Source organism: Meyerozyma guilliermondii, genomic scaffold (genome assembly GCF_000149425.1).
Source record: "Meyerozyma guilliermondii ATCC 6260 scaffold_6 genomic scaffold, whole genome shotgun sequence".
NCBI classification, from domain to species: Eukaryota; Fungi; Ascomycota; class Pichiomycetes; order Serinales; family Debaryomycetaceae; genus Meyerozyma; species Meyerozyma guilliermondii.
In genome coordinates this window covers 29,173-55,669 of record NW_001809795.1, presented here as the reverse complement: position 1 = coordinate 55,669, position 26,497 = coordinate 29,173, and the positions used below count along the sequence as shown (strand labels likewise).

The window sequence follows — 26,497 nt, the reverse complement described above, 5'->3', positions numbered from 1 at the left end:
CATACTTGAAAATCACCCCGTGAAATCAGAGCCATCAAGCGGAGGATCTCCTCTCAATGCCAAAAATGTATCTGACACCCTGAAGGTATAAGCCTTGGAAAGTGGCTTCGTCAATCAATCCCACCTTCCATGTTGGTGCAAGTTAAATGCATACATGTTTCCCAAACCCAAAGTAGATTGAGCGGTGTATACCATCTCATTTGTCAATGTGGAAGAACGGCCACCAGCATTCCAGGTTATATCAATAAAAATTGGATTTAAATCGTACATCCGATCCATTCTATCGTACAAATTCTGAACACCTTGAGACGTCTTGGGTACAAAAAATTCAAAAGAAAACGTTGCAGGAGGTGGATTTGCACAGCTGTGCGCCTGCTGCAATTTTTCAGAAATCCTCATGGTCCCAGCTTCTACACAAATCAGAGTTGAAACTTCGTAACTACCGTTGACTTTTCACGTGGGAGTGAGTCAGCGATGTGTGCAGTCCTGATCTCTGCGGTTCGGTGAAGTGGCCGGTAGCGGCGGCCGCGCCGGGCCATATGCAGTATATCGGTTGCAAGGCTCATAGCTCATCATGGAAGTAGTCAGAGTCATCTGCCTCGACCGAGCCGTCGTCTTTCAAGGTCAATTGCAGGTCCTTCAAGTCTCCTGGCTTTTGGCAATATTCCATGCTACTTTCGCTTAAAAGGCGAGAGATTTCTTCATTGTAGTCGTCCCATTCAGAAGTCACTCTTTTAGCTCGCACAATTTTATCTTCAGTAGAAGTTGGATCGTTGCACAAGTCAATGGCCTTGGCACGTCCAAGTTCTTCTTTCGCACACCAGGTATCACACCATAGCCACTCTGGAGGAAGACTATGGATAGGCACGATTCTTTGAAGATTGTTCGGCAAGTCCTGGTCAAGATTCAGAAGCGACTTGGGATCTGATGAAAGCTTTTGATAATGAGCTCTGAGTCTATCTCCAACACGCCTTTTCCTGAATTCCACAAGATCCACAACAAATAAGGCACTTATATGGTATTTAAGGTCATCTTGAAGCATTTGCGCCCAATAACCCTGCTTCCAAAATTGATATCCTTTCATCTCTTCTTTGGATTCACACATTGGCACAAATCCATAAGGTGCACCTTGCAAATCGGTTTCCATAAGCTCCATCAAGTCGGCTCGAAGAACCTGGTCAGCATCAATGAAGATAACTCTTTTCAAATCTTGTGGGAATAACGCATCAAGAAATAAGATCTTGTAACCCCAAACTGTCCGCAGCACCGGTTGTTGGCTACGTAACCAGATGGGCCATTTGTAGGAGATGAACTCATAACTGAATCCATATTTAGATGCTAGAGCTGGAAGATTCAGCCTAAATTTTGGTGAGAGAAAACCCTCCAAGAGCCATAATTTCACCAGTCTCTTTGTATGAGACGTAGCAGATGCAAGCATGATGGATAAGAGATGCTCGTATAGCTCACCGCTTGCAATTGTGAAAATGTTAATATCCTCTCCTGTGTTTTCGACACCTTTACTGCTCCAAAAGTTCAATTTAGACCCTTGTGTTTTCTCTTGCTTCTTTTCACTGATCTGCAATCGTGGTGTAATTTGAAGCCCGTTCAATGAGAAGACCGGTATTTTTACCAGATTGACAATCTCGCGACTAGCATTGAAAGCATTTCCAGCCGAAAGTAAATCGTAGCAGTTTTCAGCATCCGCTAAGCACTTTGTCTTAAGGTGAAATATACCTGGAGGTGTTCGAAACTGAAAGTAACCAAGAATACCGAACACTGCTGTATCTTGCTTGAAATTTGTCTGCTCCATTTGCAAAACTGCGCCAGAAGGGCTGAAACCGGTAAGTATATCCTTAGCATAACCGTCAGTAACTAAGCTTTTGAGCTCATATATGGCCCATTTCTCTTCAGAAAGATTGAACTTTTGTATGTCAAGATCTTTGGAGCTCAACTGTGGAACTACATGCCATGAATATGGCGCATCAATAGTAAAACTTGTGCTCACATTCTTCGGTCCTCTTATATGAATTGAGTTCTCACTAATGTACAACCCCGTTTGACTGAATTGTGGACTTGCACTAGGAATGATGGAGGAGTAGACACAATCTGTCGTTTCAGTGTCTTCCTCTGTTGTATGCATGAGAATCTTGATACTAACCGATTTGAATTCCTTCACAGCATGAACCGTTTCTATCAATTTTCGTGAATAGGAATCCATAGGATCAACAATGACAACTATTTCTACCTCATCTTCATCGTTCTGAAGAACAACAGAATTGTCATACGCTAATCCTGAAAAGTCAAACCTGTTAACGTCACCAGAAGTAATGTACTCCGAGTTATAATACAGAGTGGTGACGAGGGAGGAAAGTAAGTCGAACCAGTCTTCTTTATGTTCGTTGGGAGCAAACTCCATCAAAGACTTCATGTCAAAAATGTCTTTGTAGGCACCGACTAGGTCTTTCAAGATGCTCATTCTCTGTTTGGAGTCGTATGAAGCAAGAAGAGAGATTTCTTTCAAATCAAATTTTGTATCAAGCCGAAAGAACCTCGAGTTGAACAAAATGTAGGGGTATGCCAGCGGAAGGTTATTTCTCTCCAATAAATGCTGTGCGGTACTACAGACGGTACTGTGAGACGACGCAGTTGGTATCAATTTCATGATATTTTCAAGAAGAATTTTGTGGCCCTTTGTATCAAGATTTTGAGTATCCTTTGTTCCTGAAAGCATTTCTTCTAGAAAATCTTCGTTTGTCCCAGTATGAATCATGTTTATCTGAAACCGCTTTTCACGTTTGATGAATTTCAGGAGAACATGCAATTGTTCCAAAACCCGTGAAGTTGTATAGTCACCAATGAGCCAAATCGTGCCTGGAAGTTCGGTTGAAGATTCAGCCTTCATCTTGAGCGTTGTTGCATGCAGCACAAGATCGGCGGTGATTTCCTTATAGATGATACTGGATGGATCTTGTGGAGATATGCGCAAGTTTCTGAATTTAGAAGCATTTTCGTACAAAATCTGCTTCATGTTGGTCTGACTGTTAGTTTCCAAATGACGTTTAAGAACCATCACATCCTGCGAAAGCTGGTTTACCATCGCAGTCTGCCACCCTGGGGATTGCAATTCGTATATGACACCATTAACGACCACAGAAGGTTTCTCAATTGAATAACGAAAAGTAGACTCAGTGAAAAGAGGAGCACGGTACTCGGGAGGCACAGGTATAGTACCAGCGAGTTCAGCAATTTCTTCATTGCCCTTTTCAGCTTGAAGGCATTTGTAAAGGAAGCCAAGAGCCTCTTGTGGGGAACCTTTTTTGAACAAGAAATGAACTGCTCTTGCAACAGCTTCGTCAGTCTTGCTTGTGATAAGAGGTAAGAGTCCGATTTGCTGGGGTATACCTCGGTCTAAGATTAGTTTTGCGAGCGTAAAGAACACTTCAAGTTGTCTTCTATCACTAGGATTAACGGCGAATATCAAATCGTGTACATTCTGCCTCAAAGCAGGAATTTGACCAACTCTGAGGCTCTTTGATTGCTCCAAGTATGCCACATGGGCATCGGTGGTATACTCCACATAATTCTTATCTGATTCAATATCATTGAAGAAGATTACTCCGTCATCCTGATAAACGCGGAAGCGATTGTCATTTCCACCCATGATGGTATTTCCTTTGCGGTATTGGGCATCTTTGACTGCCGAGAGTAAGGCAAACTTTTCAAGTAACGCTCGAGCTTGAGTAGTAGTAAAACCAAGACTTTTTAAGTTTTTCATTCTGCTTAGTTCCGACTTAATCTTTGCTACAAGCGAATAAACAGAAAGCTCAGCTTTGGGGATAATGGCTCCGTTGATATAGATACCATTTGACGCCTTAGTGAGTCCCAAACGGGCATTTTTATCTTTGGCGTCGTAAAATGCTTGTCTCAATTTTTCAGCAGCTGTGTTAAGCTTTGAGAACGGCGAACGTAGTATGTCTCTCAAGTGGTAGTACAGTTCGTTGGCCGATTTTTCAGCTAAGACTGACATGCACAATTCATCAACATTATGCTTTGGAAGCGTACGGTTGGAAAGCTCAAGTTGAACGCCGTACCCAACCATGAAATCGCCTATGTTTGTAGCAGGTAAGTATCTCCACACGAACCTAAGTTTTCCAGCTTGCGAATCCGCCATCAAGTGTCGCAAGAATGCGAGGGTAGATGGAGAGCCAGGAACACCATATAGCACCACAACTGGAGCCTTTGTATGTGATCCGATCACACGGTCAATTTCGAGTGGTGTGTAGTCGGAGGCGTCTTGGGTTTGTAAGGCGTAGATATCATCTGGTGAGCAGTAAATTTTATCGTTGAACACAAGAAATGAGTGAGGATGGCCGTTGATAAACGGCACTTTTGCGCCAAATGAGTCTGTAGAACAGGCTTTTTCAAGCTTGCTTAAGTTGTTTCCACCGTATTCTTCTTCAAACTGGTGATAATGGGTGGCAATTCGAGGAGAATGTATTTTATAAACTGAATCAAAGTTGATGAAATCTTTCAGTTCCGCCGGCAATTGTGCCATTATTCTTTGATATATCGCCTCGTCTGATACTTCTGATGAATCTTGCACGTCGTCGTCGTCGCCGAATCCTGCGTAAGCTGCCACCGCAGACTCGTACCAAGTTTCATTGTAGGCAGCTACAGATTCGATCAAGTTTGCCAGAAACGGCGTATTTTTCCAAGCAGCCCTGACCTCAAATTCGAGCGAACCAAGGTCACCACATACAAACCCGAGCCATGTTACAAGCCAGACAAGTGTCCATGAGACGTAATGCATGAGCAAAAGTGTTTTTTTTGTATGGTTCTCAGTAGATCAACTCGTTAACAGCGCGCTGCAATCGAGTGCGAAACAGCCGCGCGAAAAGTGCAAGCAGGAATAACTTATATCAACAAACACCCACGATTGCAAACGGCTCCAAAATCCATTTGAAGACTAATGTCGTCATCCAATGTGTTTGAGAACCCTGAGGGAGACGATATAGCCAATGACATTCCCAATATCGATCTCCATCTTTCCTCTGATGAGGATAATGATGATGACATGGATGACCAGGTTGTACTATTTTCTTCTTCTGACGAGTATATGCTGGGAGAAGAGATCGAAGATGACCTTGACGACGACTACGACTTCCGAGATGCGTTGAGAAGCGCAGGAAACTTTCGAACCAAGAAAAAACTGAGCTCTTCGAAATCATATTGGAAGCGCAAGATGATGCGGTCAGATAACCGAGAATTGGACCCAGAAGTACGGATTCTACTTTCCCAGGCAAACGAGGCGTTTGTGCGCAACGACTACCAAGTGGCTCTAAATCTTTATCTTGAAGTTATCAAAAAAGATGCCAAAAATTTCAGTGCCTACAAGGCATTGGGAGAGATATTTAAACGCCAGGGGAAATTGAATGAGTGCTGTAACTACTGGCTTCTTGCCGCCAACATACATCCATGGAACAGTCCTTTCTGGGCTAGTGTGGCCGAATTGAGTAACGAATTGGGCCATATCGATCAAGCCATTTACTGCTATGGCCGAGCCATACAGTCAGACAACACCAAAAACCCCCAAATATATCATGGAACGTGCTCTCTTGTACAAGGAAAAGGGCCAGTTTGGAAGAGCACTCGAAGGGTTCCAGAAAGTCCACCGGTCGTTTCCCACCGACTCTGGAATCATCAAGAACTTGGCCAGCGTATATGTCGAGCAGAAACGTCTCAACGATGCCATTAACTTGTACATGCGAATCTTGGACCAGAATATGAAATCAGCGCCAAAACAGAAACTTTCGGTTCCCAAGTTTGGCTGGCCTGAACTCAACATCCTCTGCGAATTGTACATCCAGCAACATTCGTGGCGTATCGGCATCAAGGTCATCAAGTTGGTTGCCCGATGGATCCAGGATCGTACGGCTGAAACATGGTGGGATGAGGTTGACGATGATTCGGAATTTGATTCTCGTCGTTTTCCAATTCTTGATTCCCTTTCTGAACCACAGCGCAGTATTGCTCGCCAGAAGCTATATGACATCCCCGTGGATATTCGGTTCAAAATAGGGTATTTGCGGTTGGGACTCGAACAAAAGGAAGAGGCGCTCCGGCATTTTGAGTTTCTCTTGGATGAACAAGATGATATTGCCGATCTTTTCTTCGAAGCCGGAAAGATCTTAGAAGCTCATGGGTACCATGAAGACGCTTTGGTGTATCTCTCTCGCGTATCAATGGCTGACGAAAACGGACCAAAAGTGGTGAGTCTATTGGGTAAATGTTACCTTGAAATAGGTGACTACAGCCTGGCAATGCAGGCATATAGGTCGCTGTTATCTGCTGACCCTGATAATATTGATGCCAAGCTAGCGTTGGCCGAGGCTCTTTATCATTTGGGTGAAGTTGATGAATCCTTACAGCTTCTTAGGGACGTATCTACAGTCCGAGATACTGGGGTGCTCCAGAAAGCTCCCGAGGACTCCAATACCGAGCCCATGGAAGTGGATGTCGAGGAAAATCTTTCCCTCATTAAGAGCAAGCAGCTCATGAGGACCAGTCGCAGTGCCAAGTTGAGCGACGAAGAAAAGATGGAGTTAGAAGACAGCGCCAAGAGAAAGGTTTTGGAAAAGTATCGCAGAATGCAACGGCTTGAAGCCGCCAATGATGAAGTTGCGATAGCAGCATGGATTCAATTGGCGTCTCAGTTGGTGGAGATGTTTGTCAATGTGCGCAGTTTCTTCCCTAGAGACAAAAATCGTGCCTTCAAAGGTATTGTGTTGTACAGGCGCAAGAAGCAGATGGGACTTGACGAGAAATTGGCTAGGGTGTACAACCTCTATGACGGGATTGTGAGCGACGAGAGTTATGCACGGCTGTTTTTGACGTCTACCACAGAATATCGCGGACTTAGTTATGACGACTGGTTCAAGATATTTGTGCAATATGCTATTCTTCTAGCCAAATATGACAAGAACTACGAGGATGCGAGCCAGGTAATTGAGGTCGCTATGGAAGTGAGTGTGTTCATTCAGGACAAGACAAAAGAGACGACACTCAAAATGGTTTCGTTGATATTTGGCGTGCTTCGTGGAGATTCCGGCAACTCTGTCATGACAAACGTTCGATACTTTTTGACTGCTAACCAGTTCTCTCACTACATCTACAAGTTTTTCATGTGTTGCTTTTCGTCAGGCGTGGAAGCTTGGGAAACATTCACCAACTACAACCATCAGAAATTCTTCTTGAGACAGTTGAAGACATATGACTCGATCATCACCAAGAAAAAGATCACTGGAATGGCTACCATATCGGCAGATTTAAGCGGTACTAATTTCTCCAGAGAGCACCTCGAATTGCTCTACGTCTACGCAAATTTGCTTGGAGGCACCCGAAGCTACGTTTCGTCGATTGTCTACCTCAACCGAGCCTACAAGGAGTATAACCAGGACCCAATGGTGTGTTTAGTGCTAGGACTCGCACATGTACATCGAGCTATGCAAAGGCTTAGTACTAACAGACACATTCAAATACTTCAAGGTTTGAGTTATCTACTTGAGTACCAGCAGCTCAAGGAGAAAAGCTCCACGGTCTACGACGTTCAGGAGATCAACTACAACTTCGGACGACTTTTCCACATGTTGGGATTATTATCGGAAGCCGTCGAGTTTTACGAGAAAGTGTTGAAGATGCACAAACAAATTGACGATAAAAATTATGATTTGCTGGTCGAGGCTGCGTACAATCTATCGTTGATCTACAATATCAATGGCAATTCCAAGTTGGCCAGTGATTTGATTGAAAAGTACTTGACCATATAATATGTACATTACTGTATTCTAGACCCATACACCTACACAATTCTTCACAAATAACTTGAACCAAATCTCTTCCTCACATTACTGATGGTACGCATTAAACAGCGATATATACTCTTCGACATTCTCTCTCCACCTTCTAGTGATCACTGGGAAGCATATTCCGAGTCCCGAGACTCTGCTTTGTTACATCTTCATCAAGTCTCGTCCAATGAAATTTCTGCCAAACACTTGTTACAAGTAATACGACAGGTGCTACAGGACCATTATGGAGATTTTGGAGCTGGTTCTGCGGGAATACTGCTTGTAGTAAAGTATTTCAGCCCGAAAACTTCCACTGGTATCATACGATGTGGGCGACAGCATCTAGATATGATTGTAGCAGTACTAGCGCTTATCAATCGTTTAGGAGACAAAGAGGTGATAATGAGGTGTATTCATGTCAGTGGAACTATCAAGAAGTGTGAAAATGTATCTATAAAGAGAGACAGAGAGGATATTATACGAATGCAGCGAAGGAGATGAGAGGAAGCAGAGATTGAAAACAATGCAACTATACAATTGAGGAAAAACTAGACACTACTGGACAATATTTCTTTGATTTTCTGTTTCAATTGGCTTCATATTGTCCCTGGTTCAACTTTTTCAGTGCAGTTACTATGCGTGTACTCATAAGCGCATAATGCGATCGGCTCACCGTTGGAATATATTCCGTGAAAAATCGATCCCGACAGTACAATTTGCTATGGTGGACTATTCCGTATACTTGGTGACGGACTCGTCTATGATCCCTGAGAGTTCCACCTTTCTCAAGCAAGTGGAGAATGCCATTGATAATGGTGCTACAATGGTGCAATTGCGAGAGAAAACCATGGCTACAAGAGACTTTATCGACCGAGCTTTGGCCATTAAGCGTATGACGGAAAAGAAAGGAATTCCTCTTATCATCAATGATCGAGTTGATGTAGCATTGGCAGTGGATGCTGATGGTGTTCATGTGGGTCAAGATGACATGGAAGCTGTCACCGTTCGAAGGCTAATTGGACCAAATAAGATTCTTGGGGTAACCTGCTCGTATCCACATGAAGTAGAAAAGGTGTGTGAAGACGGAATAGCTGATTATGTTGGGCTTGGGACGGTTTACAAGACAGCTACAAAGAAAGATGTCAAGACACCAGAAGGTACGGGACCCATTGGAATCCGCAAGATGTTGCATGTTTTGGAGAAACACAAAGCTAACATTAAAGCGGTTGCAATTGGGGGAATTAATCATCTGAATGCAGCAAAAGTGTTGTTTCAATGTCGAATTCCAGGAAGAGCGCTCGACGGTCTTGCGGTGGTTTCATGTATAATGGCCGATCCCGATGCTAGCGCAGCCACCCAGTCGCTTGCGAAAATTGTGAGAGAGAAGGAATTTGGAAAAGATAAGAAGAATAGTGGCAGAGAGGAGGGGAAAGAGACGGAAGTCATTCGTGCGGTGAGAGCATCGAATCCACTTGTTCACCACATAACCAACAATGTGGTCAAGAACTTTTGTGCCAATGTGACTCTAGCCGTTGGGGCTTCTCCCATTATGTCTGAGTTTGCCGAAGAGTATGATGAACTTGCACAAAATATTGAAAAGTTGGCCCTCGTTATCAACTTGGGCACCCCCAACAGTTCCACCATGGATATCTTCAAACACGCTCTCCAAGTGTACAACAAGCATGGGAAGCCTGTGGTGTTTGACCCAGTCGCTGCTGGTGCTTCCGCAGCCCGTTTTGAGTGCTGTAGACAGATCTTGAATGCTGGTCAAGTCAGTGTGATCAAGGGCAATGTTGGGCGAGATCATGTCTCTTTACAAACTTACTCACGGGTATACACAAGACGAGGACGCCAGTCAGCTCATGAAGGGAGTCGACTCGGTGGTGGACTTGAGTGCCGAAAAGATAATTGAAGGTGGAAGAGCCGTGGCTATAGATTTTCAGTGTGTGGTAGTGATTACTGGTGCAACCAATTATGTGATTGATGAGCACAACCACGTATCTGTGGAGGGTGGAAGTAGTGTTATGGGTCGTGTGACAGGTTCTGGATGTGCCATAGGAAGTGTAATTGGAGCATTTGTTGCAGCCAATTGTGGCCTGGTGTATGAGGCTGCTGTGCAGGCCGTCCGAATTTATAATGAGTGCGGCCGCGAAGCAGCAGCACGTCTGAACCACAGTTCTGGCTCGTTTGTTCCGGCTCTTGTTGATGCGTTGTATAGCTATAGTGAACTGCGTGCGCTGTGTTCTTGTGTATTTGTAGAACCAGGCTCCTACAGCTGAGTGATGGTGAAAAAAGGCGGCCGATGGCATCAGAAAGATGTGCCGATGGTATCGCCAACAAAGAATATTTCCCATATAGGGTCTTTGACTCGTTTCCCCGACAAGCGGGAGGCACGACTCGTCCTCCAGGAAGTCGCCAAAGCGGTGGCGCCGCTTATGAATGAATTTGGTTTCAAAGTGGGCACGTTGTGTGAGATGTACCCAAAAAACCGCAACCTATTAGGATTGAATGTTAACCGAGGACAAAAGATCTTGTTGCGTCTTCGCTACGCGTCGAATCTGTTGCTGTTCTTGCCGTTTGGAGACGTTATTGGTACGATGTTGCATGAATTGACCCATAATTTATACGGCGCACACGATGTGCAATTCTACAATTACCTCGATAAACTCAAGCTGCGGTTCGACCAGTTGCAGCTACGTGGCACAGTGGCCACGGACTACGTGTGTGAGGAGCAGGTGCTCGGTTCTGTTCGTGGATCGGCCACAGCGACGGTCAGAAGTAAGCGTATCGCAGCAATTTCAAAACCTGTCTTCAAAGCGGAATCCCGCCGGTTGGGAGGAACCACGAAATCGCCAGCAGCTTCCCTACGACAGCTCGCTTTGGAGGCGGCGGAGCGGCGTTTAAAGGACTCGAAATGGTGCGGAAAAAGTGCCGATGTGGACCCAGAAGAAGAGGTGGAAATCATAGATCTTACTAGCGAAGACGAAGACAAACCCGAAGACGATAACAAACCTGAAAGTGAAACTCTTGCACAGAAAAAGAAGCCCTCGGCAGCACAACTGAACTACATAGTCATAGACTGAAATCCGGGGACCAACCGAACATCCTGCACCCAGGCCCAGATATAAACCTCACCTGTCGCAGCACCAAAATCATCAACATGACCACGCCGACCAGAAAACGAGTTTTATCCAATAATATATCAGGCGCCAGCTCCGGTGTCTCTACGCCAGTCATGGAGAAAACAGACTCAGTGGTGAACCTCACTAAGCCATCACTTTATGGAATCTACCACGATAATCTGTTTGTCGATTTGAACAAAGAAGACGACAATTATCCCGCGGTTCAAACGCCTCCCAAGCAACCCGTGGCCACCGAGTCGCTCCCGCAACTGTCATTGCCCATTCTAGTGGCAAAAATAGCCACGCTTGCCGTGGCGGCGTTTTTCTACAATAGTCTCACGACTCATATTCATAACCAGCACATTGAAACGCTTTCCGGATTCAAGCCGTTGCTCGTTACGAACAAGGTACTTTCGAATCTTGTCAGCAGCTTGAAACCTTCCAGCTTACTCTCTTGTCTGGTTCCAAAATCGGTGGATGCCGTGGTGAGTCTCACCGCCGAGGGCATGGTGATGGGTCTTATGCATCCGGTCATGGACCGGGTTCTTCCCGCATACTTGACCAAGCGCCTCCTCACATCGAACCCCGACGGGCGAAGGACCGCACCAGCAGCGCTTTTCCACGATTTGATGAGACTGGTGGTCACTTTCTTGGGCATCTCGTACGCAGTTCGCAACGTCGAATGGAGCTCGTCATTACAGGTGCTGATCATATGGCTGTTGCTCAATCCCGGGTTGTGGCTCTTGCTTGACGGCACCATCTCAGGGTTCATTTCCAGCGTGGCAGTGGCTGCATTGGCATGTCTTGGTGTCTACGTGCAAAGCTACGATGCGATTCATTCGTTTCTTAATCTGGTGCTTCTTAACCAAGAAGACTTTTACGCCATCTGGTTATGGACCGGCAGCTTCTTCTTCTGTGGACTCATTCTCTTTGGAAAGCTTGGTCGGGCTCTCTTCGTTAATTAATATTTAGACATTAAGCATCATTTTCTAATTGTAATTCCTGCAGATAACCAGCCAACCACTAGTCGCCAATTTCGATTTTCTCACCAACCTGTTATTGCATCATGGCTGGAGGTCCCGTTCCCGTGTGGAAAAAATACACAACCGGCTCTCGCGGTATCTGGGAGACCGTGAGACGTGTGCTCGCGTTGGTACCCAATAGATCTTCTGGTAACCCCATACCTTCACTTTACAGAAAACTGCCGCCAGGTGACAGAATCAAGGAAGCCCAAAATTACGAAGACCCAATTACCATTCCTGCTGGAGACATCAAGGGCAACCCATACTACAAGCGTGATTTCAGAAGAAACTATCCCCAAGTAAATGCATTCAATCAGACAAAAGTGGCTGGTTTATTACTGCTCGGCTCGGTTGAAAACCCACGAGTGTCCGTTGGAGAAAAGGGAACCAAGGAGTTGTCGGTGTTCATTGATCCTTCCCAAGATGTCAGTTTGGCCACGTCACTCTCTGGAGTCCCTCAGAGTGTTATTAGAGGAGAACTTTTGGGCAAACAAGGCGAGCCAATTGTAGCCCCATCTATGAACAAGTTCAAATGGACCATCCTTCAGGAGCCCGAGCACGGAATGTACACCGAAAACTACCCATGTCGGATGTTCACGAACGCCAAGCCATAAAATTGGTAGAGAGCCGTTAGGCTAATTCAATACATACTTTAGTCATTTATCGTAGGCCGTACACTGATGGTGGGAAAAGTAGCTCCCACGCCGTAAAAAGCATACCACAATCGAAGGTACTCTTCTGGATTGGTGGTGGAGCAAGTTTCCATTTGCTGGGCTGTTTCACACGGATGGATGCAAAACCATACTCCTGGTACTACTTCGGGTGAATCCAATGTTACTGAAGTTGGGGAGAAATCTGAAAATATTTTTGCAATTTGGTCAATTGACAAAGCCTGGTTGTTGGAATTGCTCAAAACTCGAAAATACATTACTGGAACTTGATAAAATGGATGGAAGGTTATCACTGATTCGATCAGATATTCATTGATTTCCATTACCATGAAACTATACTTTCTATTTTCAGCATGCTTACAGTACCCAGTGACCGGAACTGGTTTGTTTTGGTGGTATAGGTTGTCGGCTACAAATTTGTGAAAAGTGGAAATTGCATGGTTGAATTGGGCCAAGTTCATGAAAAATGCGGAGAAATTGCAGAAAATGTGCAGAATGTAGCATGGAAAATTAAGCAGAAAACGTTAAAAACACGCAAAAAGTACGATGGAAGAGCGTATTATTACGAAAGCGGAGAACTAGGAATGAAAAACCTCTCGTATTTCTTACAATTACTTTATTTTGTACTTGTCTTCTATTTCATCTTCCTTCCTTCTTTACACAATATTCTCTAATCTTCCTTATTATATTCGTATTTACTTGTATGTGCCTTTAGTGCCTACTTCTTCTCCTCTTCAATCGTCTCCGGGGTCGACTCGTTCAACAAATTCAGTTTTCCGTTGTACAATATACCAGCATTGCTGCCACTGATGGAGTTTCGATTATATATTTCCTTCACCTTCTCTGCATTGGGGTGCTTCATGGGTATGTTTCCTCCTGCTGCACGGTTCGAACTGCCCAATTGTTTCTGCATGGCGTAGTCGCCACTATCGAAGTACTTTTTGTCTTGAAACTTGGACGACAAGATCTGCTGAGTGGTGGGAAGTTTTCCATACATTTTGTAAATTCTCAATTCCTGGGGCGATAGCTTGGATAAGTCAAGATTTTGGGTGTTCTTGGGGGGTCCCAATGGATCATCGTCAGATAACGACATATTGGAAGGAGAGCAAGAAGGAGTCATTAGGCGGTGATGTTCACGTGTGGATGTGGTGCTTGGGTGCAAAACTGGTGGTGAACCAAGGTACTAACAAGGGCACAATAGTGGCTAGCAAAATACCAATGTCGACAATATAGACAATGAAGTCGTAAAGTTCGAGCGGGATGGGTATCCACGCAAGCTTAGAGACTGTCAATTGCATCAGAACCGGTACTGGAGGGCCGGGTTTGACTGCATAGTAGTCTCCATGGTAGTCGATTCGAAGGTATAAACTGAGCTGTGTTGGTGGGGAGGTGTCTGACTTGGTCAATTGTTTTTCTGAGTGATATTGGTGGCTCAAGCGGAACGAATAGGGTGTAGTTGCGGGCCAGCACAACTTGATATAGAGAATGTCTCCACTTGAGTAGACCGAGTTTTGATGGTTGTTGAGTTTAACGAAAAGAGTCTGATGCCTGGGGTCCAATGAAAGGACCTGGAGCTCTTTGGTGTCCTTTGGGTAGGTGTATTTGTCGTAAATGGGAAAATCCGCAAGATGACTGTGAGTTGAATTTAGCGGTAAGATTTCAGTTGGTGAAAAAACGGCATTGTGGGATGGAACTTCAAAGTAGGGGGGCACCTGCACTACAATTGACTCTGTATTGGCTGCCACCGCCACGAGAAGAAAGAAGAGTCCAACAAGCATTTCTTGCAAAATTGACAATTTTCGTGAAACAATGAGAACAGATCAATGCAGGATTACACATGGAAGATGTTACAACTGATGTTTAGCCATGGGTATTTTTTGCAGCTGATGACATGAATGCTGGAATCAAAAGTATAGAGATTGAGTTGTAGTTCACGGAGCGAAGTTTCAGCGAGAATTTGTTCAAACTGGCACGATTCACTATGGCTGATGATCCAACCGTCCAAGCAGAGGGAACGCAAATTAGGGTAATTGGCGGCCAGCACCAAGATACTCAATTGCTTCGGCGAGAGCACTCTCTTCCACGAGAGATGGTTGTTCTCGAGGGTTATGGAAAGAGAGGAAAGATTGGTCATTGAGGACTCCGCTGAAAAATCGAGAAATCTTGCAAATCGTTCCAGAAGAACAAATGGGTGGTGTTGTCTATAAGTCAAGGAAAGCGATTTGAGGTTTCCGTTTGGATTGAATTGTGATATGGAGAACGGGAACTCCCATGTGCAATTGATGAGCACCAAATGTGCCAATCCGACACTCCAATCGACGTCTGACGGAGCCCATAGAAAATGGTACTCGTCGAGAGAAAGCCAAGTTAATTGAGAAAAATGTCGAATATGACCAATATCGAACACTCTAGCGAAGGATATGGTGGTGTCTGAGTACAATGTGAGACGACGTAGTCGGGAATCGGCTCTGTATCTGAGCCAATTGGCAGAGCTTGCCAGGTTGATCTGCAATGCCTTCAAGTTGGGAAACTGATCCAAGTGAGTAATAACGTCTATGTGCCATTCGCCGTATGGGTATGAGTCTGTGAGCCTTATTTGTTGCACGTAGGGAGAAATTTGCGATATTTGGTCGGTGTGATGGAGAAGTTGGGACCAAGTGCATTTGGCATTGCGGAACACAAACGACAGTAACCGGCTTCGAAATTGTTTTGAGGTTGAGGAAAGAAGGGTTACTGATTGTGGGGCAGAGATGTGTAGGATTGCGGCCAAGATGTCATCGGGGAGGTCTATAAGCATAGGACGAAGCGCGGAGCGCGAGTTCTCGGTAGTTCGCAGTAAGTTCGCGCGGTAAGTTCGCGGGAGAAAAGTCTCTGTTTTTTGCTTCACGCGACTGACTTCGCGGTACTCAATTCTTGTTCGCACTTCCTGTTCGCGCTTCCTTAAGTGTTCATTACTTCGCACTTATTCAATCGCACTGTTTCATGTCAATGCGTCGAAGACTCGGTTTGTTGCTACTCGCGCTCATAGCCTTGTGGTTCGTCAAAGACCACACTACACACCACGACCGTGGCGAGCCGTATCTGGAGCCCAACACGATCTTTGAGTCTTTTGAATATGATCCGCAAGACAGGTTCAACTTTAATACAAAGTACGCGTGGGCCGCGGTAGCGGTGGTGGTGGCAGCGGGAGCGTGGGCGACACAATAGAGCGAAAAGCGAAGCGAGAGAAGAGCGAGAAGCGAGAGAAGAGAGTGGATTAGCGAGCAGAGGCTGGTGGCGCGCGTTCGCATTTTTTCGCAGATGGTTGCAGGTGTATGGTCGCAGTTACTTGTAGGTGTTTGGTCGCAGTCACTTTTAGTCACATGTCGCATTTTTTGGCCGCTGTTATCGCCGTATGCGCACAGCAATAGAACCAATTGGTCCCGCACGCCGCATGAAACGCCCTCAGTGCAGATGACGCAATTCCGCCACAGCTCAGCAACACCACAAGTTGAATACATCGCTACGATGACGATACAGTGCTGAACCTCCACTGGCCTGTCAAAGAAGATGCCAGGAATCCAGTAGACAATTTTGCGAGAATATCGGGCCGATGAGTAGCCACCCCTCTTTAAGGAACAATCTGCGCCGATGACGTAACGGTGACAGTTCTCGGCGTGCATATCTATGGCGAAAAGCTAATTTTCAATTGCCCCATTGGGGCCAAAAATCCGGCACGCAACGTGCGTATGCAGTTGATCGGTGTCAGCGATAAAATGTTCCAGCGTAAAAAGTTTTCGTATCCTCATCCTCATTCAGATTTATTAATAGGTGTGGATCCCTGATGAAACAAACGTTTTTTGCTCAATTTTCATCATAATTTTTTCGTTCCATCATGTCGACACTTGATCGCCAGCCTTCGCTCGTAAAGGCCGACACCACAAAGGAAAAACCTATCGACGAGGTGTCGTTGAGCTCCAAGGATGAGTCTGCTGAACTCTACCTCGAGCAGGCGGTATTGGCCGAATCGGGCCACTCCATCAACTACAGAAATTGTTCGTGGCAGCGCACGGCTGGATTGTTGTTTTCCGAATATATTTGTCTTGCTATCATGTCGTTCCCTTGGTCTTATTCCGTGCTTGGATTGATTCCAGGTCTCATCTTGACGGTGTTCGTGGCGTTGACGGTGTTGTATACGGGTATCATCATTTGCGACTATTGCGCGGCATACCCTCATGTTACCACTGTGTGTGATATCGGTCAGCATCTCTTCTGGGGCAAAAAATGGGCATGGTACGCCACCGCCGTGTGTTTCTTGTTGAACAATACGTTTATCCAGGCGTTGCATGTGTTGGTGGGGGCAAGATACTGGACCACTATTAGTGAAAATTACTCACTTTGTGCTATTGTATTTGCTGTTATAACAGCCCTTATTTGCTTCTTGATGTCACTTCCAAGAACCTTCTCGTCGATGTCGTCGGTGGCATACTTTTCCGCTATCACCATGTTTATCGCGGTGATTTTGGCTATGGTGTTTGCTGGTATCGAAGACCACCCGGGCCACTACACGGGACTTCCCGTAAAATACAGACTTTTCCCCGAGAAAGGTACCACTTATGTGGCTGCTATGGAAGCATTTTTGAACATTGTATACACTTTTGTCGGACAGATCACTTATCCGTCTTTCATTTCTCAGATGAAACGTCCTAAAGATTTTAAGAAGGCTCTTTACGTGGTGACTCTTCTCGAGCTTATCACTTTTGCGTTGGCAGGATCCATTGTCTACGTTTATGTGGGCAACGCCTACATGACTGCGCCAGCATTTGGTTCGTTGAAGACGTTGTACAAGAAAATCTCGTTTTCGTTTGCCCTTCCTACAATTTTGTTTTTGGGTGCGTTGTACGGTAACGTTTCATCGCAATTCCTCTTCCATAATATCTTCTCCCACGACTCCCAACACAGAAATGAGCACACTTTGGTGGGTTGGGGTACTTGGATCGGATTGAACTTTGGACTCTGGGTGCTTGCCTTCATCATTGCCGAGGTGATTCCTTTCTTTTCCGATTTGCTTTCGTTGATGAGTTCCTTGTTCGACTGTTGGTTCGGATTTGTTTTCTGGGGAGTGGCCTACTTTAAGTTGAAACGTCTTCATTATAGAAGACAGGGTGAGCCCAACGTTACCATGGGACAAATTTTCAAGCGGGCGACTTTGGTGGGAAAAGTGGAGTATGTTATCAACTTGGCTTTGGTGGCTATTGGGTTCTATATTTTGGGTCCAGGTCTCTATGCGACCGTGCAGAGTATCATATGGTCGTACCAAGCCGGTGCCTATGGTAAGGCATTTACCTGTGTCAGCAACGGTCTTTAGTTCCGTGAAACTATATAATATTCGTTTGATCAGCGGCTTTTCAGTTTTTGTCTAGTTTGCTGGTCTACCATTAATTTGATTTTCTGTCTATGCTTCAATTTAAGTCGGATTTTCTTACAAGTCAGTTTTCTGCGTATCCCATACAATTGTCACCGGACCGTCATTTACAAGCTCCACGTCCATCATCGCTCCAAACTCTCCGTCTTTCACTCTTTCGTTGCCCAAGGAACCACGCAATTGGTCGAGAAAACTATCGTACAATTGTCGAGCTTCTTGACCTTTTGCAGCCCGATGAAAGTCCGGTTTGGATCCTTTTTTCACAGTGCCGTAAAGTGTGAATTGAGATACACAGAGGATCTCCAATGCCAGATCGTCATTGAGACTCTTGCTCCATGGCTTGCCATACCATTTTGTAGCGGTTTCGGGAGCAATTGACAAGTCTTCAAATAATCGCAACCCCACGATTTTCTTCAGCAATTTTTCCACGTCTGCCATGGTGTCTGATGTAGAAATGCCCACAAGCACCATGAGACCCTTTTGGATCGACGACACCACGGCCGAGTCCACGGTTACCGCCGCTCGTTTGACCTTTTGGATTACTACTCTCATACAAAAGATAAGAAATTTTTCACTACTCTCATACAAATGATAAGAAATTTTTCAGTGCGCGCACTATATTTTATTCATCGCTCAAGATAAAGGTGCAAAAGTACCGGATAGCAGCTGCCACCTCGCGGCCCACCGGTTCGATGTATTTGCTGGGTAGCAAAAAGCCGTGACTCCCAGAGTCTCTAAGCTTCAATTGGTATGCCCAGTATGCCTTATTATGGTACATAAAATCGAGCGCACTTCCACTGCCCAAATCGGGAAGAAGATCCAGGTCCTTATCAATGCATGCTGGTAACACATTGTAGTTTTTTCCCGATTGCCTTCTGATCGTTTTGGAGATGCCGTACGCGAGTTCAATCAAGTTTTCCTCGTCACGAGGCTGCTCTGTACATGAAAAAGCATACGGATAAAGCACCTCTTGTGAGTACGAATGTAGGTCAATGTAGCCGTAAATTTTGTGGTCGTGATTGGTATCGTTGAGGTACTGGTGCCACATACGGGCCTCTAGGGCCTCAAAGGGAGATTCTCCCGAGTATTCTTCGCCGCAAGCCCAGTCGGAAGATCGGGTCCAATGGTAGTCGAACGAGTGGTCGATATCGATTCCAAAGCACTTGGGAAGATGTGTTTCCTGGCGGTTTTTCTTCCAGAGCCGGTCCTCGGTCCATGTGTACGCATATCCGTCGGGGTTCATCACGGGAATGAAAAGAAAGTCCAATTGTTCAGAAATCTTGTTGGGCTCTTCAAGGTAAAGTTGAAGTAACTGGTAAATGGCGTAACAAACAGACGATACCGAGATCCACTCGCGGGCATGGGTGCCTCCAGTGACCACCACGGTTTTTTTCTTGTCGTGGTCGATGTCGGAAGGGCGAGAAATATGGACGATTTTGAGTGCACGATGCTCATAGGTCTGTCCGATTTCTTCCACCAGAAGGATGTCCGGGAAAGTTTGTTGCAAGATGTCCAACCAGGCATCTATGGTCTCCAATGGGCGGTATTCTCTGAAGAAAATCTCCGAAAGTGGTTGAATTTGTGTTGTCTCTACCACGGAATCCGACTGTTGCGGCATGGTTTCGGCAATTGCCTGTGCCAAATTTTCAATAATAACCTTGTGGCGAAACAGGAACAGCTGGAGAGCCGCGTAGTTGTCCTCGTCCACATGGATATCAACAAACTTCTCGGATGTGCTGGAACCCCATTTTTTGTAGGTGATGTTGTTTGCCGATGTGAGCAACAGGACCACATTTTTTGGGTCTTCTGTGATTCTTACGACTTTTTCGTTGTGATATTTGGGAAACACTAGTGGTTGTTGTGGCGGAATGAGCCCCTGGGCCCCACAAAATACCCACAAAAGTGTCAATAGCAGTATACCCCACATTATCACTAGATGAGAAAATCAATTTCGCACTTTAAATTTCTTCTCCTTCGCACTTTAATGTGGAACAATGTGGTGCGCTTCGTGTACATAGCCATATGCTTAAGCGGCCTCCAGGACTCTGCCCGGCTTCCCCTTCCGCCCCATTTGGCCACGGGAGGCTGCTGGCAATTTTTGACAAACGTAGCGTTATTTTTCACCTGTATAGCTGTGGGCAGTCGAATAGCCATCGACGTTGCCAACAAAAAACTATGGTATTATGACCAATTGGACTCCATGGTTACGGTGGCGATGCTTGCGTGTGCACACTTGGAGTTTGTGGTGACGGTAGCTTACTGGGTGATGTTGTGGGTGTTCCCGTACCTGCTCAACGTGGACTCGTTTGAAGTGTCATTGTTACTTGATCTCAAAATCCACCTTTTTCCCTATATATTCTTGACTATAGACGCTAGCTGGAACCGGTACCGGAGCCGACGCCACTCGATTGTGGTGGCAGAGGCGGTGTTGGTGGTTTATTGGGCGGTTATCGAGGCCCATATGTGGTGGTGTCGCGGCGATGGAGTGACGAAATTTCCTTATCCATTTTTGAGCAATGCCAGTATGGGAAAACGACTGGTGTTGTTGGTTTTGTTTGGGTCGTTGGCAGCAGCAGACTACTTTGCAAAGAAGACATTTAGGCGGCGCTAGGCCTCGGCTATTCCAATTTTTGCTTGGGAACAATCCACCCGTGGAGCTGGCGAGCCACCAAAAACATCAGAAATCCCACCAATCCCACAATGACAAAAATCGACCCCCGCACGGTATCGTCCTCCACGTTCAAAAACTGGTACGGGTACATGGCTCCCTTGGACATATCGATCAATCTCGCCAAATGGAACCAGTAAGCCACGGTGATTCCCGCGCACCCCAATAGAGCCGAGCGAGTGGTGATGGTCCATGGAGGCATAAATAGTATATAGTCCGCGGCCAATGCCACCACCGGCAATAGATGGATAGCCAAGTCCACTTGGACAGGGAAGGTGAACCGGCTGACGTCGTCCACCAACAAGTGTAAAAAGAATAATCTAAGTGGCCAGTAGACCGAAGCCACGATCATTTCCATGGTCAAGGCGATGGGATGAAGGGAATTTTTGAGGGAAAAGATGGGTTGCGAGTATAGAGCGTGGGCTAGGAACCCAAGGGCAAACACTAGGAGTGAGTAAGCCAACGAGATGTTGGTGAGAAACTGCCAATGCCCGGCATCGGCCAAGTGGTGCGGGAGCTCATAATGGATGTTTGTCCAGAGACCCCAGCCTCCGATCGCAAGAGATGCCAAGTCGACCACGAGGGCGGCCCTGTTACCTACTGATCGCATGAAGTGGAACTTGAAAGTTTGTGTGCGAAATTGATTGCGAAAAATTGCTCGCAACTAAAGGAAAATATTCTGACCCCTATATGCCGTAATGTGGGGTCAGTGGCCGAAGATTCGGAACCGGGTCTTGGACTGGGACCGCGACCGAGACCGCAGCGAGTCAGCGAAAAAAAACTCGTTGGACGGTTTGGGTGCAAGATTTCGGCCTCTTTCGCTGGCCGATGCGAGACTGGTGTGCGACAGCGATGGGCTGAGGAACCCTTTCTTTTTCTTTTTTCTGTAGCTTCCGTCGATATCTATGCTGACGATCCAATCGTGGAAGTATGTCTCCGAGTCTATGGGATGTTCTAGTTGCTCCACGTAGCGCCATGTAGGTTTTACCACAATTACTGGAACGAGCGCACACTCCAAAAAGTGTTTCAGCATCAGCTCTTTGGCAAGAAACGAACGGTGCTGGACATGCTGGTCGGTATGGCGGGTGCCTATGGCCATCATAGCCGGTTTGTACTCGTCAATTGCTCGCTTTAAGAGCTTTTTGGGTTTTCCAATGGTGGTCTCGAACACCATCAGGATCTTCTTGCTGTGGGCGTTGAGCGACTGGAGCCGTTTGAGACTGGCGCTGGCAGCAGCATTGTCTATGGAGGTGTGAGTCTTTTCGTCGAGCACCCTGAGAACTATCAATGTGTCGCCATTGATGATCATTTCGTCGTAGAGCCATTCGATGGCTTTGAGAGACAGCGGTTCGTCGTTGAACCCAGCAAGAAAAGTCTTGTTATTACGACGGAACTTGAATTGGGGGTGCTTGACCTTGAAGGTGACGCTTCTTGAGTCGGAAAACGAAATTCCCCGTTCGAATTCGGGTCGTTCTGGTTTTTTGAGTGCTTCAAAAAGTGGGTCAAGACGAGTATTAAAATACTCCATTGACGGCACAGTGGCGCCCGGCAGTTGTACTACTGGCGAAACAGCACCCGAAGAAACCACAGAGTCGGAATCATAGTCGTCAAAGTAAAGCCGACCCATAAGATCCAGTGAGTTGTTTTCCTTCTTGTAGAGGTCGATTGAATCATTGGAAGTGTGGTACAAAAGTGCGTTTAGTCGAGTATTATGTTGTGTCTGATCATCTTGCTTGACCGGCACGGTAGCCTTGGCCTCGCCGGCATCGGGGTTGGGGGCTGCTGGGGGGTGGGGAGAATCGTCCATGAAAACGCCGTGAGAGTGAACACCGCGAGAAGTAACGCCGCGAACTAAGTGAGCGGCACGAAATAAGGCTGCGAAAAGTTCACCGCGGCAGATTCACCGCGAGCCAGAATTCACCGCGAGCACAGAATTCACTGGCGAGCACAGCGAGCGGTGAATTCGCAGTGAATTCGCAGTGAATTCGCAGTGAAACTGCAGTGAGATAACCAAGAGAAAAGCAAGTATTAGCAAATAAAGAGGTAGCAATAAGATAGCAGTAGGTGTAGTAACAATGGGTTGTAGCAGTGGCAGTGAGCCATATTTAAAATAGCTTCGTAACCAACCTTCTAGCTTCATTGGCTTTAGCCCATCGGTCAGTTCATTGGCAGCTCAGCTCCAGCTCAGCTCCAGCTCATGCGGTCTATATACAGTGGTGAGCAGTAGCTGTCGAGAATCCATAGTGGTAACCATTGGCAGTTCTTCGTTGTGATCCAAGAAAGCGCCGCTGGCATTCCAGAAAAAGTTAGTGCCTCATAATCTCGTTCTTTACCTTCCTTCCTCCTTACCTTCTTTCCCTTCGTCTTTCTTCCCCTTTCTCTTCCTCACTTTATATATCGTCCGTTGTCCACACCCGAGTTGTGCTCCACAATCCCCCACAATCTGTCCATTTTGACTCCTCCCATATCATCAGCAACGTAAAAATGGCGAGTTTTTCCAGTGGTGGGCTCGATGTCTTTCCAGGAAGAATACGGTCTCAGCCACTTTGGTGGTTTGTCCAACTGAAGCGACGAGTCGACGTTCACCAAGCAATTATAAGTTCGGCCGCCGGTGGCATTGAGTTTTTCCAAAATGAGTTTTTCGTCATTTACAAGATTTTCCAATGTCTGTGGCTTGTCCTTCGAATAAAGTCGAAAAATTCGGGTTACGTAGTCCTTGGTTTTGTACTGTACCACAGCCGTAGGGGTCCAGCAGCCCACCAACGTGGCCAAAGCGTACAAATCGTCAAATTGAGCCAGTTCGTAGAATAATTTGGCACCGTAGCAGCCAAGCACGGCGAAACTAAGAGTGAGTCTTTTCATCATTGCAACATATTTGGAACCCGGGGCTTCGTATAGCGGTGAGTACGAGAGCCGGTAGCCCGGTAATGGGTGAGAACGAAGCGAGTTTGGGGTCCGAATGTAAACGGTATCGGAAAGTAGGGTAGGAGACCATGGATCATTGGACGATGAGATTTCGTCAGTTTCGACATTTGAGTCTGTTCTGAAGCTACTCCGTGATACAGTGGTATGAGACAAGTGTCTGAGAGTCGCCAGCACCGCCAGAGGTTTATATTTTACCGCCAGCACCCACATCATTATTCTTACTATAACCAAAAGAATCTGAAGTTCGCACATGACTTAGAGCGCGCGCAAAAGTTTTTTTTTTCTTGACGTTCAAACTCCTTCTTTATCATGGATTCCGACGCCACGTCAAGATTTGTGCCTGAATATAGGCGTACGAACTTCAAGAACAAAGGACGGTTCCAGAGCGATGAGCTCAGGCGGAGAAGAGAGACCCATCAAGTGGATCTCCGGAAACAAAAGAGGGAAGAAGCATTGTCGAAACGTCGAAATTACACCGCCAATGACTCGGAAGACGAAGAAGAGCCGGTTCCTGGGCTGGACGAGGACCAGTTTTATGGTAAGCTCCAGCAGGATCTTCCTCGGATGATGGAAATGATCCAAACCAACGATTTTGACAGCCAACTTGCTGCCACCGTCAAGTTCCGCCAAATCTTATCGCGGGAAAACAATCCTCCCATCAACCTTGTGATTCAAAGTGGTGTAATCCCCACGTTGGTGGAGTTCATGCGGCCCAACCACCCGGATATGTTGCAGTTGGAGGCGGCGTGGGCCCTCACCAACATTGCATCGGGAAACTCCGACCAGACTCGAGTGGTGGTGGAGCTGGGTGCGGTGCCACTTTTCGTAGACCTTTTGTACTCGCAGTCGATGGAGGTGAAGGAACAGGCTATTTGGGCGTTGGGAAATGTTGCAGGAGACTCTTCGGAGTATCGTGATTATGTGCTTGCGTGCCAGGCAATGCAGCCGGTTTTGGAGTTATTCAACACCACCAAGATGCTGTTAATCCGAACCGCTACATGGACGTTGTCCAACTTGTGTCGTGGTAAAAACCCGCAACCGGACTGGCTGACGGTGCAACAGGCAATTCCTACACTTGCTAAATTGATATATTCGGTGGACGCCGAAACGTTGGTTGATGCTTGCTGGGCGGTGTCTTACCTTTCCGATGGAACCACCGAGGCCATCCAGGCGGTGGTGGACGCCCGGATTCCCCATAGACTCGTGGAGTTGTTGGGACATGAATCCAATTTGGTGCAGACCCCGGCTTTACGTGCCATTGGTAACATTGTCACGGGAAACGACTACCAGACTCAGATCGTCATCAATGCCGGTGTGCTCCCTGCGTTGGCTCCATTGTTGAACTCGCCCAAGGAAACCATCAGAAAAGAGGCGTGTTGGACCATCTCCAATATCACCGCTGGTAACTCGGACCAAATCCAAGCAGTTATCGATGCCAACTTGATTCCGCAAATAATCCGGTTGTTGGTTTCTGGCGACTACAAAACGAAGAAGGAGGCATGCTGGGCCATTTCCAATGCGTCTCTGGGCGGACTTACTCGCCCCGACCAAATTCGGTACCTTGTTAGCCAAGGATGCATCAAGCCGTTATGCGACCTTTTGGCGGTGGCCGACCCTAAGATTATCGAGGTGACGTTAGATTCGCTCGAGAACATCCTCAAGATGGGCGAGCTCGACAAGGAGGCGCGCGGGCTGAATGTCAACGAAAATGCACTTTTCATCGAAGAGGCAGGTGGCATGGAGAAGATCTTTGAGTGTCAAGGTAATGAGAACGAAAAGGTTTACGAGAAGGCATACAGAATTATTGAGAAGTACTTTTCAGAGGAGGACGACCAGATCGACGAGGATAGCGTTGCGCCCCAGGCGTATGGCGATGCATTTGGGTTTGGGGTCCAGAACCAGCAAAACTTTCAGTTTTAAAGTACGACTTATTGATGATACTGCATAATACACGACGTTTTTATTCTTTCCATCGGTTTATTTTCTTTTTTCTCACATTCGTCGCACCGCCGGCCCAATCGGGCAACCAATTTGGACCATAGTAAGCCGGCCGTTCCGCATGCAGGAGCCGTCCTGTCGGCTACAGCCAAAAAAAAAAATCCCGCGATAATCTTTTGTTTCTCTACAAACATGAAGGTATCAACTGTAGCTCTTGGATTGGTTCTGGCTGCTGCCGTGGTCTCCGCTGCGGACGAAGAACCAGTAACTGTTACTACAACTTTCTATGGAGAAACTGACACTCATAAATGGGGCCGTTTTGACAAAACAAAACCAGCCTCGACTTCCACTTCGTCAGGAACTCACAAATGGGGACGTTTCGACAAGACCAAGCCTTCTTCCGAGCCCACCAGCTCGGGCACTCACAAGTGGGGACGCTTTGATAAGACCAAGCCATCTTCAGAGCCTACTAGTTCAGGAACTCACAAGTGGGGACGTTTCGACAAGACCCAGCCATCTTCGGAACCAACCACTTCTGGAACCCACAAGTGGGGACGTTTTGACAAGACGAAGCCCTCGTCTGAGCCAACCAGCTCTGGTACCCACAAATGGGGACGTTTCGACAAGACCAAGAGTCCTGTCACTGTGACCAAGTTTGTTACCGATTCTTCCGAAAAAGCTTACGGACTCTTCAAGGAAGGTAAAATTAACGGTACTGCCGTCAACGGCACTGCTGGCAACGGCACTAATGGAAGCTCGGGCTCGACCCTGGCCGGCAATGGAGTCAGCATGAACTCTCTTAACATCGGAGTTGCCGGTGCGATGGCTGCGGGATTATTGTTAGTTTTATAGATGCATGAATATTGATAACCAGCGAGCGTAGCGAGCTCAGCTACAAGC

General features: G+C 46.4%; 21 protein-coding genes across 21 annotated transcripts; 10 read left to right on the top strand and 11 right to left on the bottom strand. All coding sequences in view use genetic code 12, as the record gives it.

The window, feature by feature from the left end:
- Window positions 1-562: 562 nt before the first annotated feature.
- KRE5 (Kre5p) lies at window positions 563-4,810 on the bottom strand (the record flags this gene model as incomplete). Its single annotated transcript, XM_001482642.1, has 1 exon — window positions 563-4,810. One exon carries the CDS (start codon window positions 4,808-4,810, stop codon window positions 563-565), a length of 4,248 nt encoding a protein of 1,415 aa, XP_001482692.2.
- A 742-nt stretch (window positions 4,811-5,552) lies between these two features.
- On the top strand, window positions 5,553-7,826 carry TFC4 (transcription factor TFIIIC subunit; the record flags this gene model as incomplete). Its single annotated transcript, XM_001482641.1, has 1 exon — window positions 5,553-7,826. One exon carries the CDS (start codon window positions 5,553-5,555, stop codon window positions 7,824-7,826), a length of 2,274 nt encoding a protein of 757 aa, XP_001482691.2.
- An 84-nt stretch (window positions 7,827-7,910) lies between these two features.
- PGUG_04645 (RNA-binding protein) lies at window positions 7,911-8,348 on the top strand (the record flags this gene model as incomplete). Its single annotated transcript, XM_001482640.1, has 1 exon — window positions 7,911-8,348. The coding sequence occupies one exon, from the start codon at window positions 7,911-7,913 to the stop codon at window positions 8,346-8,348; it is 438 nt and encodes a 145-aa protein (XP_001482690.2).
- A 157-nt stretch (window positions 8,349-8,505) lies between these two features.
- On the top strand, window positions 8,506-9,759 carry THI6 (bifunctional hydroxyethylthiazole kinase/thiamine-phosphate diphosphorylase; the record flags this gene model as incomplete). Its single annotated transcript, XM_001482639.1, has 1 exon — window positions 8,506-9,759. One exon carries the CDS (start codon window positions 8,506-8,508, stop codon window positions 9,757-9,759), a length of 1,254 nt encoding a protein of 417 aa, XP_001482689.2.
- Window positions 9,760-10,129: 370 nt separating this feature from the next.
- PGUG_04643 (metalloendopeptidase) lies at window positions 10,130-10,930 on the top strand (the record flags this gene model as incomplete). Its single annotated transcript, XM_001482638.1, has 1 exon — window positions 10,130-10,930. The coding sequence occupies one exon, from the start codon at window positions 10,130-10,132 to the stop codon at window positions 10,928-10,930; it is 801 nt and encodes a 266-aa protein (XP_001482688.2).
- Window positions 10,931-11,007: 77 nt separating this feature from the next.
- Window positions 11,008-11,934, top strand: PGUG_04642 (uncharacterized protein; the record flags this gene model as incomplete). The annotated part of the gene is made up of 1 exon (XM_001482637.1): window positions 11,008-11,934. One exon carries the CDS (start codon window positions 11,008-11,010, stop codon window positions 11,932-11,934), a length of 927 nt encoding a protein of 308 aa, XP_001482687.2.
- Window positions 11,935-12,035: 101 nt separating this feature from the next.
- NUO2 (Nuo2p) lies at window positions 12,036-12,605 on the top strand (the record flags this gene model as incomplete). Its single annotated transcript, XM_001482636.1, has 1 exon — window positions 12,036-12,605. One exon carries the CDS (start codon window positions 12,036-12,038, stop codon window positions 12,603-12,605), a length of 570 nt encoding a protein of 189 aa, XP_001482686.2.
- A 38-nt stretch (window positions 12,606-12,643) lies between these two features.
- PGUG_04640 (uncharacterized protein) lies at window positions 12,644-13,123 on the bottom strand (the record flags this gene model as incomplete). Its single annotated transcript, XM_001482635.1, has 1 exon — window positions 12,644-13,123. The coding sequence occupies one exon, from the start codon at window positions 13,121-13,123 to the stop codon at window positions 12,644-12,646; it is 480 nt and encodes a 159-aa protein (XP_001482685.2).
- Window positions 13,124-13,380: 257 nt separating this feature from the next.
- On the bottom strand, window positions 13,381-13,782 carry PGUG_04639 (phosphatase regulator; the record flags this gene model as incomplete). Its single annotated transcript, XM_001482634.1, has 1 exon — window positions 13,381-13,782. One exon carries the CDS (start codon window positions 13,780-13,782, stop codon window positions 13,381-13,383), a length of 402 nt encoding a protein of 133 aa, XP_001482684.2.
- Window positions 13,783-13,795: 13 nt separating this feature from the next.
- Window positions 13,796-14,440, bottom strand: PGUG_04638 (uncharacterized protein; the record flags this gene model as incomplete). Its single annotated transcript, XM_001482633.1, has 1 exon — window positions 13,796-14,440. One exon carries the CDS (start codon window positions 14,438-14,440, stop codon window positions 13,796-13,798), a length of 645 nt encoding a protein of 214 aa, XP_001482683.2.
- A 53-nt stretch (window positions 14,441-14,493) lies between these two features.
- On the bottom strand, window positions 14,494-15,459 carry PGUG_04637 (uncharacterized protein; the record flags this gene model as incomplete). Its single annotated transcript, XM_001482632.1, has 1 exon — window positions 14,494-15,459. One exon carries the CDS (start codon window positions 15,457-15,459, stop codon window positions 14,494-14,496), a length of 966 nt encoding a protein of 321 aa, XP_001482682.2.
- Window positions 15,460-15,628: 169 nt separating this feature from the next.
- Window positions 15,629-16,324, bottom strand: PGUG_04636 (uncharacterized protein; the record flags this gene model as incomplete). Its single annotated transcript, XM_001482631.1, has 1 exon — window positions 15,629-16,324. One exon carries the CDS (start codon window positions 16,322-16,324, stop codon window positions 15,629-15,631), a length of 696 nt encoding a protein of 231 aa, XP_001482681.2.
- Window positions 16,325-16,536: 212 nt separating this feature from the next.
- PGUG_04635 (uncharacterized protein) lies at window positions 16,537-18,009 on the top strand (the record flags this gene model as incomplete). The annotated part of the gene is made up of 1 exon (XM_001482630.1): window positions 16,537-18,009. One exon carries the CDS (start codon window positions 16,537-16,539, stop codon window positions 18,007-18,009), a length of 1,473 nt encoding a protein of 490 aa, XP_001482680.1.
- A 114-nt stretch (window positions 18,010-18,123) lies between these two features.
- PGUG_04634 (uncharacterized protein) lies at window positions 18,124-18,618 on the bottom strand (the record flags this gene model as incomplete). The annotated part of the gene is made up of 1 exon (XM_001482629.1): window positions 18,124-18,618. The coding sequence occupies one exon, from the start codon at window positions 18,616-18,618 to the stop codon at window positions 18,124-18,126; it is 495 nt and encodes a 164-aa protein (XP_001482679.2).
- Window positions 18,619-18,688: 70 nt separating this feature from the next.
- On the bottom strand, window positions 18,689-19,993 carry ECM14 (putative metallocarboxypeptidase; the record flags this gene model as incomplete). Its single annotated transcript, XM_001482628.1, has 1 exon — window positions 18,689-19,993. The coding sequence occupies one exon, from the start codon at window positions 19,991-19,993 to the stop codon at window positions 18,689-18,691; it is 1,305 nt and encodes a 434-aa protein (XP_001482678.2).
- A 9-nt stretch (window positions 19,994-20,002) lies between these two features.
- Window positions 20,003-20,677, top strand: PGUG_04632 (uncharacterized protein; the record flags this gene model as incomplete). Its single annotated transcript, XM_001482627.1, has 1 exon — window positions 20,003-20,677. One exon carries the CDS (start codon window positions 20,003-20,005, stop codon window positions 20,675-20,677), a length of 675 nt encoding a protein of 224 aa, XP_001482677.2.
- A 7-nt stretch (window positions 20,678-20,684) lies between these two features.
- PGUG_04631 (uncharacterized protein) lies at window positions 20,685-21,344 on the bottom strand (the record flags this gene model as incomplete). Its single annotated transcript, XM_001482626.1, has 1 exon — window positions 20,685-21,344. One exon carries the CDS (start codon window positions 21,342-21,344, stop codon window positions 20,685-20,687), a length of 660 nt encoding a protein of 219 aa, XP_001482676.2.
- Window positions 21,345-21,440: 96 nt separating this feature from the next.
- PGUG_04630 (uncharacterized protein) lies at window positions 21,441-22,541 on the bottom strand (the record flags this gene model as incomplete). Its single annotated transcript, XM_001482625.1, has 1 exon — window positions 21,441-22,541. The coding sequence occupies one exon, from the start codon at window positions 22,539-22,541 to the stop codon at window positions 21,441-21,443; it is 1,101 nt and encodes a 366-aa protein (XP_001482675.2).
- Window positions 22,542-23,119: 578 nt separating this feature from the next.
- Window positions 23,120-23,911, bottom strand: PGUG_04629 (uncharacterized protein; the record flags this gene model as incomplete). Its single annotated transcript, XM_001482624.1, has 1 exon — window positions 23,120-23,911. The coding sequence occupies one exon, from the start codon at window positions 23,909-23,911 to the stop codon at window positions 23,120-23,122; it is 792 nt and encodes a 263-aa protein (XP_001482674.2).
- Window positions 23,912-23,968: 57 nt separating this feature from the next.
- PGUG_04628 (karyopherin alpha) lies at window positions 23,969-25,579 on the top strand (the record flags this gene model as incomplete). The annotated part of the gene is made up of 1 exon (XM_001482623.1): window positions 23,969-25,579. One exon carries the CDS (start codon window positions 23,969-23,971, stop codon window positions 25,577-25,579), a length of 1,611 nt encoding a protein of 536 aa, XP_001482673.2.
- A 210-nt stretch (window positions 25,580-25,789) lies between these two features.
- On the top strand, window positions 25,790-26,449 carry PGA14 (Pga14p; the record flags this gene model as incomplete). Its single annotated transcript, XM_001482622.1, has 1 exon — window positions 25,790-26,449. The coding sequence occupies one exon, from the start codon at window positions 25,790-25,792 to the stop codon at window positions 26,447-26,449; it is 660 nt and encodes a 219-aa protein (XP_001482672.2).
- Window positions 26,450-26,497: the final 48 nt, after the last annotated feature.